At 37.7% G+C, this 9,709-nt stretch overlaps 1 protein-coding gene across 2 annotated transcripts; it reads left to right on the top strand.

Moving 5' to 3' along the window:
• The first annotated feature begins 2,078 nt into the window (after positions 1-2,078).
• Positions 2,079-7,865, top strand: LOC137721455 (putative Histone-lysine N-methyltransferase ATXR5). 2 transcript variants are annotated; one of them, XM_068460551.2, is made up of 6 exons: positions 2,079-2,689; positions 2,787-2,873; positions 5,521-5,750; positions 5,861-5,961; positions 6,913-7,125; positions 7,272-7,865. In XM_068460551.2, the coding sequence occupies exons 1-6, from the start codon at positions 2,332-2,334 to the stop codon at positions 7,429-7,431; spliced, it is 1,149 nt and encodes a 382-aa protein (XP_068316652.2). In that variant the 5' UTR covers positions 2,079-2,331; the 3' UTR covers positions 7,432-7,865. The 2 variants fall into 2 exon arrangements, with proteins under 2 accessions (XP_068316652.2, XP_088555609.1); XM_088699483.1 differs by having other exon boundaries at positions 2,095-2,689; positions 7,212-7,351.
• Positions 7,866-9,709: the final 1,844 nt, after the last annotated feature.

The following is a 9,709-nucleotide window of genomic DNA, read 5'->3' as shown; positions in this document are numbered from 1 at the left end:
TAGTTTGGAGCCAGTTCGATGTGCTTATACTCTTACAAATATAATCACCATGACTGAACCCGACAGCGACGATTTGTGAACGACGCAGAACTAGCAGCCTTATCTCCAGGCTTTAAAACCCGAAGGCCGAGACCTGTTTCTTCCTCAGCCGCAGTCGCAAGATTAAAAAGTTAGTACCGCGTTCAATGCAACATCAACAAATTTTACTTCTCGGTCGACGAGTTGGCACGTCCCGCATCAATCGAATGACGTAATTAGCTCATTAGTTACTCGGCCTGCGCGCCACGTAGGCTTTGCAATTTTTAGGGTCAACAAGATCATCGACGTATTATCAATAAATTATTACTTTTTTTTTTTGGGTAAAAGGATATTTTATTAAACACACACAAAAAAAAAAAAAAAAAACACAAACATACAAGCAAACCAAGGCCCAAAGACTACATATTAACAAATAAAAATAGGCCTAAAACACTAGAAAACACAAAATTAGCCCAAAAACAGTTAGGCTCAAGCTTGACACCAAGCCTCCGAAACCAGAAGCTTCCACAGCTTTCCACAGAGCTCTACCAATCCAGTTCCAATCCATCTGTCTGATTCCTTGTCCAACGTACAACACTGCCTCAACAAACGCCACATCCAACCTCGATTTGCTACCTGAGCATAGCCATAAGCTAGGGATAGCCGACAACTAAGCGAGAGAAGCCAACTACCAGTATGAAGCTTGTGGAAACCCACGAATGACACTGCTGGAACCGGTAGACAACAAAGAGAAAGTGGTGGTGTTGGAAACACCCGAGCCAGTGGATACATTGGAACTATACGCATACTCTCAGTAGGATTCATGGTTGAAGATCGGAGCAAGGAAGAGCCAGGAAGAGTAATACCCTTGGGGATAGAGGAATATAATAGATCCAAGTAGTAATTTGGGAGAAAAAGCAGTAGACGCATGGAAAACAAAAGAGAAAGAAAGCATGAAGGAAACGGCGATCGACCTCGACTGAAGCTAGGGTCGGCGCCATTGGGTTTTCTTGGGTTTGAAAGCCTCACACAAGAAGTGAGAATAACTCTCAACTTTGAGAGAAAAACTCTCACCACGAAGAGAAAAAAGAAGTTCTGATTAAATTATTACTTTCTTATAAATATGTAAAAGTATTTAATTTTTAATTAATTCAACAATTGAAATTTGTATTAGATTACATTTTTGTTTTCTTTCTTTTAACAAAAATTTCACATAAATTCAGTCACTACAATTACAAACGGTTACAATGTAATTAGGGGTGGGCATAAAACCGCCAAACGGGAAAACAGCATCGAATCGCGATAAAAAAAACAGTAAAAAACCATGTTGACCAAAAAAATCAAAGTCAGGACAAAAAAAACCGAACCAGATCATTTCAAACAGGTTCCGGTTCCGGTTTGGAAAAATTAAGAACCGGAGAAACCGGCCCGAACTGCTTTTAATATAAAATATTGTTTTATTATTATTATTATTATTGTTATAATTAATTGATTGATTAGGGCCTATTCTTTAAATACGTAGTGGGTGCTGGGTCAGTAAGAGATAATATATCACATTTAGGGAGATCTTTGTTTGGCTGTTGCGTTGTAAGTTGTAATTAGCAATTCTTGTTGGTTTTAGGGGATGAGAGGAAACAGATTGCCCAGTGAGTAATTGGGATTTTATCAAGTTGTGCTATCATATTAAAGCAAAAACATTATTAATGTGGTAACTTAGACGATTTTTTTTTATATTTTGGTGTCTAAATTTATAATTTAATATTTACTTACACTTAACTAGATAATTTGCTTGAATTTGTGGTTGAATGTGTTGGTATTGAAAGTAGAAGATTCCAAATGTATTTTTTTTAGTTAGAGTTGTAAACCGACATAAATCAAACCGAAATCGACGTGAACTGAACCGTATAATTTTAATAATAAATTTAAGTAAAACCACATCAAACTGAAGCGTTGATGTTTTATTAATTCCAATTCTGATTTGAGAGAGAACTCGAGCCGAACTGGACCGGACCGTATTCACGCAAAATGTGATTATGCAAGGATTGAGAAAGACGACTCCCGAAGGTGCGCACTTTATTTCCGTTCACGCACTCAAATCACATTAGCGTAGCCTGCCTACGTCATCATCAACAGTACCTTCCTACCCCTTCTCCCTAAACCCCGCGAGAGGAGAGACCAGCATTCCGTAATACCAACAACCAAAATCTTCCTCTTCCTCCTCCGCCTCCGCCTTCTCCTCCTCCTCCGTCATTCTTATTTTTAATTAATTCCTTGCCTTCAATCAACAAAAATTAGCATTTACCTGAATTCGTAATGGCTCCGGCTACCACCTCCTCGGCGGCTGCGGCAGCTGCTCCAGCTCACCGTTTTATTCGCTTCAACCGGAGGACATCGGCGCCGCGCCAGCCTTCGCCGCCTGGGTCGCCGCCGAAGAAGAAGATGAAGTCAATGGCGGAGATAATGGCGAAGGCTAAATTCACGGTGGTAGAGAGAGGCGATTATGGCGACGTTACCTGCGAGCATTGTAGGTCGGGTGACCGATCCGACGAGCTGCTTCTTTGCGATAAATGCGATAGAGGCTTCCACATGAAATGCCTCAGGCCTATCGTCGCCATTGTCCCTATTGGATCATGGCTCTGCCCTGCCTGCTCCGGACACAGACGAGTAAGAAGTAGGGGATTTTTATTTTTTATTTTTTTCTTTTTGTGGTGTTACAATTGCATTCATGTTCTTATTTATAAGTTTTCATTTTTTTGGTTTTGGTTCAGGTTTCTCGCAGAAAAAAATTATTGATTTTTTCCGGATTCAGAAATGTAGTGATCGTGACCCCAAAGACGAATGTGCTCCTCCTCAAGGTAAATTCTGGTACATTATATGGTACTCAATGGTGATTGTGGTTTTCGTGGTTGCGATTCCCATAGGTTTCCGTTTCGTGATCATTATATTTGTTAATGCTGTTCAAAGCTTCATGAAAATTAAAGACAAGGGAAGACATTGGATTCATAATGTTTCTATGATAGGGAGTTCAAAATTAGAATGTGAGGACACGATGAAGATCTAAACAAGATTGAGTTTAGAGTTGACAAATTAGAAAAGCTTTCTTGGTATTCCAGTGATGAAAAGCTTAACTTGTTAGAACGCCAGTTAAACATTCTGTTATACTGATTCTAACAAAAACGTCATAACATTTCTCAATGATATATTAATGGTATGTGTACTTTGATGGAATGCGTATTGAAGTTATCCTGATTCTAACTTCGATGGAATGGGTATTGAAATTATCCTGATTCTTGGCATACATGCGTTTACTAGAGCATGGGTATTGAAATTATTCTAATTACTGACTTCCACTGTGTTTACTTTACTATAACATATGGAACTGAAAAGAAAATGTGGGTTCCACATTAAATTCCTTAATCTAATGCCTGACAAAGTAGGAATCATATCAGCTAAGGCGTTAGTTGATCCCACACCAATTCCTTCTTTCTCTTCCAGTTCACGACTTCTCCCATTTCAAATAGGTAAACATGCCATCGATGTTTTTGGTAACACATAATGTCTATTTGTTATCACTCCTTAACAAGTCCGATAAAAGTCATTATTGTCCAAATGTAGATTCTCTAATGTTAGTTCATTAGTAACTAAGCAATAAATCCATGTTCTAGTAGTATCTCGATTGTCAGGTTTATGTAAAACTATTAACAATGCATGAACTATAGTATTAGTTTGGAGTTAAGACTTTGGCTAAGATTTTGCTCAAAGTCGTAACTACAATAATTAGAGTACTTGTTTATGCATACATACTGATTTAGTGCAAAGACATAATGTGTGCTGCTTAAAACATTATCAGATATATTTTCATCTTAAGTTTAGAGGTGAGTTGTGTGATCTTGGATTAGAAACGGAGATTTTCCATTTAGCAACAATCTGCTATATTCACTATATAAGTTTCTTTTACTCATGCATAACCCTTGACCAATGTATGAACTGCTCTATGCAAGACAGTCCTTACCTGATATATAAAAGACAAAAAGGAATGATTTCTTTTCTGTGCTATCTCCATCCAGAACAATTTAGCAAGGAAATTAAACGTTCTTGTAGCTTTCTGTCATATATGATACTTTGTCTGGCCTCTGAATTAAATTTCATGTAACTTGCTGATGCTACTTTTTCAAAACTGCCACTCTGTGGTGAACATGTTACAGTGCAGATTCTATATCATTGGTCCATTTTCTGTTAAAATGAACCAGAATAATATGTTAATTATATGATTTTAGTCCATTTTGTGTTAAAAAATATTACTCAATTAAGCTGGAAGTCTCCATGTTGTATTGAGGACGTATCACATATCCCCACTTTATCCAAAAGTAAACCGTATGTTTTTAACGATGTTTATCCAATATCCTTGTTTATGGTTGCATACTCACTTACATTTAATAATTACCTGTTGAAAAAAATTAAGCACTTATAGGAAAGAATGGAAAAGCCCTTTTAAGTATGTAAGATTGTTTTACCAAACATATTGAAACATTTTAATATTATATAGCGATTAAGTTCCCTCAGTGTATCCAGCACATTAGAAATCTAGTGGTTTATTGTTTCTCATAAAGCCCTCTTTTCTTTGTTCTGATCTAATAGGAGAATCTATTCCCATGTTCTTGCAAAATCGGACGTGAAAAGAGAATAATTAAGATCATTACAGCGTATCTTTTTAACTGTGAAGCAATATATAGGAGTGGAAAAAAATACCATTATGTGCCTATGAGTGTTGAATAATAATAATAATCGGCACTCATGGAATGTTACAATATATTTGACAAATTGCAGTTCACTAGTTTATTAGTGCAGGGTATGAAATGCTGAATGAGATCATTCCACTTAGTGAGAAAGAAAGTGCTAAGTTGGTGGGCTTTTCTGTTTGTGCATGATTAAGGTTTCTGTACCGTTTGTAACAAAAAGGCCAAATTAGGAATGAAATTAAGCCAAATTAGGAATGAAATTAATTATGAAAATGGGCTATGATTGAAGTGAATGGTGTTCTGATACAGAAACATTGTCACTCACAACCTTAACTTATTACTCTAACAACACACTAGCATACATATTTAAAACACGCATCCAGGTAACCTAGAAGGACAGTTCTGTTTGCTAACCATCTCCATTCTCTACTCTTAATTGTATAGTCTTCTTCTATGAGCTATTCAGGGCTATCAAACATGCATTTCTTTTATTGCCAGGTTTATTTATTCTTATGTTCAAATCACGCTACTAAAATTTTGGAGGCAACGCCCTAAATAGGAATCGTTGTAACTTTTGTACTCTTATGTTTGTATAGGTTATGCTGCGTACAATATTTGACCTTTTCAGTGAATTGTTTTATGTGGTATGCTGTCGCATAGAACAAAGATGTTAGGTTGTTTCTCTCTTGCATCATGCAATAAATTTTAAAATTGATTACTGTGCTTATTTTGTATGCTGACTTGGTTGTTATTGTTTGAATAGATGCCAGAAAACGCCGGAGGCGTTCAGGATCATTAGTGTTGCAGAAGAGAAGAAGAAGAATACTTCCATTTGTTTCATCAGAAGATCCTGCTCAAAGGCTGAAACAAATGGGTTCCCTGGCTTCTGCTTTAACAGCATTGCACATGGAATTCAGTGACGATCTCGCTTACATGCCCGGAATGGCTCCAAGATCTGCTAATCAGTCCAAGTTTGAAGACGGTGGCATGCAGGTTTTCTATCCCTTATTCTAGTTTCCTCAAGATATATTAGTTGCCATTTGTAGGGCCAACTGATTATCAACTCCATCATGTGATTTAAGTACTGGCATTTTTTCTATTAGATTCTTTCCAAGGAAGATACCGAGACATTGGAGCTTTGCAGAGCCATGTGCAAAAGAGGCGAATGCCCTCCTCTTAAAGTAGCTTTTGATTCACGCGAAGGGTAACTTATCTCATAGTACTTTGTGGTGCCCTCTTCTTACAGCATTAATCTTTAATTAATGTGAAGGGTAACAATATCTTAAAGGGAACTTTACCAAAAAGCTCCCGGTATTGTTTTCTTTAACGAAAAACTACATTTTAACACTAAAAAGTCAATTATGGTACTATTCACTTTATCCTTTATTTTGTCCTTATCGTTAAAACTCAAAGTTTTCAAGCCCTTTTTGTCCTTACAGTGCCCTCTTATATAACCTTCTTATTCTTCTGAAGACTGAAGGTCTTTATTAGTTTTGTGGTGCATTGAACTATAGGGTCAATTACTGCAATGGTCCCTAAACTTGTAATCGTGTTTCATTTTTGCCCTTGATCCTTTTATTTTGTTGTATATCGTTTTCAAACTGACTCTCAAGTAGCATTTTGGTCCTTTTTATTAACTCCATCCATTTTCTTTTAACTTGAGGGCAAATGTATAGTAGTTGAAATGATCAACGTAGAAATCTGAATTGTTGAATGGTCACTTTTTCGTATTTGATCGATCCATTGTCAATTTTTTCTTTATATGCTGTCAATTTTTTCGGTATGTCGTCAATATTTGATTTTGATTAATTCAGCAATTGGGATTTGTAAAATGATAATTTCAATCAATTTCCCAATTACTGAGAGGGGGTATATCTGGATCTTTCCCACATAGGAGCTTAGAAAGGACTTGAAATTTTTGTTCTTTTCTGTTTTATTAAAGTTTTTGGATGCAAAAAGTCCTATTTCCTCCTAAATATAACAGAAAAATGGATTGATTTAACGGAAATGACCAAAATGCCACACAAAATTCAAAGATGAAAATCAAACACGGGATCAAGTTTAGAGACCATTACTGTAATTAACCCCCGAATTATATATGGTACCTGCATATTGATTAGGTTCGTGTTGAATTTATTCATTTATTTTTATGTAGTTTTACAGTAGAGGCTGATGAGCAGATGAAGGATATGACTTTTATTGCTGAATACACGGGTGATGTTGATTACATTAAGCATCGGGAAAATGACGATTGTGACAGTATGATGACCCTTCTGTTAGCAACTGAACCATCTAAAAGTCTTGTCATCTGCCCTGATAAACGCGGAAACATAGCTCGATTTATCAACGGCATCAACAATCATACCTTGTAAGCCTAATGTCTTTTTCTTTCTACTACTTGGTTGTGGCCTCCAATGAACTTCATATGATAAAACTAAATATTTCTGTGTTCAGATGTATTGGATTGAGCGTGTCTGTATCCACTGTGCTTAAAATGTAACAACTATTGTGCAGGGAAGGAAAAAAGAAGCAGAATTGTAGATGTGTGAGATACAGTGTTAACGGTGAATGTCGGGTCTTTTTGGTTGCTACTCGTGATATTGCTAAAGGGGAGAGGCTATATTATGACTATAACGGATACGAGCAAGAATACCCTACTCAACATTTTCTCTGAGCCGTTCTTTTAGACGTTATAGACGTTAACGGCTTCCATCTAGCAATCCCAATTCGGATTTTATTTTGCTCCTAATTCTTCTTTGTTTTTCCTCTTTCAACCTTTCACTTGTCGTTCCAATTTTCTTCTAGTTTTTCCTTTGACCCGTTCATTGTAATTCCATATAGAGCTGGCCCATTATTTGGCCCTCGGGTATAGAATTATAGAATAGGCCAAGGAAAATTTTTCTTGGTAGTCAAGCAAATGAAAGGAGTTTTATCTTTTCGAGTATAACTTAAGGAAATTGTTATTAGCATTGTGAAATAGCATCCTGCAGTTCCCTCAATTTTTTCCATCAGGGAGAAGTGCGTGATCGGATTTTTAAGGACTGCAAGTAGCGGCTCCCTAACTTTCTTTGTAATTTGTTTCAATGGAAGATTTTACTTTTGAGTTAATCCTTGTTATTTCATGGCACCATCTGTTTTAATTTTTATTTTTGCCTTGGTTCAAAGGCCCCGTTTGGTCTTACTTTTTTTCACCAAAAGATGCATTACTTTAAGCCAAATAATAATGTGTGTCTGGTAAGACTCAAATATCTGGTTTATTTTAAAAGTAATGGTCTCCAGATGTAAGAAGCAGAGTTGAGCCTTTAATGAATATTTTTAATTCCTGTAATATTATAATTAGTTTTTAAAAATGACATTATTTATTATTCCATGCACATTTTGTCCCTTGAGAATAAAGTGATCGCCATTACCTAACATCACTACCATCATTACTACCACTATCTTTGTGACCACCACCACAACCATTACCATTGTTCCCACTGACGCCACCACCATCACCGTTGTCACCGCCTGCCACTATTTACCTTTGTACCCTAACAATCACACTTCTCCACCTCTTTATCCTCCACCTCTTTAGAGGCTTCATAATTTCTAAATACTTCAGACAAACCCTTAGGCTTTGAGTCCCCTCCTAATCTTTGGAACACATTCTTGGAGGTTTCTCTCAGTTGCCCAAAGAATACTCCTGCGGGCCTATAGCTTTTCCATTTCTCTTATTTTGGCCAGCTCTTGGTCAATAATGGCGTCCAATGCTGGCACCTCGAGCTCACACTCATATTGACACTTGTTGCATAAAACCACTCCTTTGACTACAGCCGCTTGAGGTTCTAATGCCTTCCATGGGTCTGACAGCTTGCCCTCTCTCTCCCTTTACTTCCTAGGTAACCTCTGCTTTTCCTTTTTCAACCTAGTAAAGGTTGGTCATGTTGATTGGGCTTCTGGGAATGGATATGTGTCAATCATCATATTAGGTTGGGGTTTTTCTAGCAACAACTTCCCTTTAACTATGAGGCCCTGGATCCAATCTCTCGCTGCCAATTCTGCCACCACCCTCATCGCCATCACCGCCACTACCTACAACTGCGGCCACCACCATCGTTTCCATTTCCACCGCCAATTACACCACTACTACCACCACCACCACAATCATTGCCACTTCCTCTACCACCACTAGTCCACTGCTACCTCTACACCCCAACTACTGCACCCTATTATTGGCGTCGCAACCACTATCGTCATCAAACCCCCTACAATGTTCATTTTTGTTAGGGTAAATTACACAAAACTACCTCAACTATGGGTGGAATTACAATCTCATACCTCATGTTTTAAACATTGCAATGTCATACATCAACTTATGAATTCGTTGCAATGTCAGACCTCCGTTAAGTTTTCTATCAATTTGGTTGTTAAATAATGACGTATTCCCCAACTAAAATAAAAAATTAATTAATTAATTTTTTTTATTACAATTAAATTAAAAATAAAAAAAAAACTCTTTTTCTCACGCACTCACTCTCTCTCCTCTCACTTGTCTCCCTCAACTCTCTTTGCTCGATCTCACCCCCACCTCTGATCTTCTTCTTCCTCCACTCATTCCCTCCTTCGTCCCCCTTCTTCCTCCCCTCATTCTTTCCTCTGTCCCCTTTTTTCTTGTCCTTTTAAACACATGAAACTTCATGCATCGATCCCCAACATCTCCCTTGACCTCAACGCTCCCTCTATCACCACTGGGCCTCCCACTCTGGCCTCCTTGTTGAGTTCTTCAACATCGGCTGATACACCGTTGTTGATGGCGAGGAGGGAACCTCAGCGAACTCCAGTTGGTGTTGCAAATAAATGCCTCAGATCTGGGCCAGGTCGCCTCATTTGATGTACCTTTTGCAGGCTCAGATCTGGAACTTCAGTTGGTATTGCAGATTTGGTATAGCTTAGGACGACCAGAGCAAGGC

This window comes from Pyrus communis, chromosome 1 (genome assembly GCF_041283825.1).
Source record: "Pyrus communis isolate YQ-2024b chromosome 1, ASM4128382v1, whole genome shotgun sequence".
NCBI classification, from domain to species: Eukaryota; Viridiplantae; Streptophyta; class Magnoliopsida; order Rosales; family Rosaceae; genus Pyrus; species Pyrus communis.
This window is presented reverse-complemented; position numbering and strand designations above follow the sequence as displayed.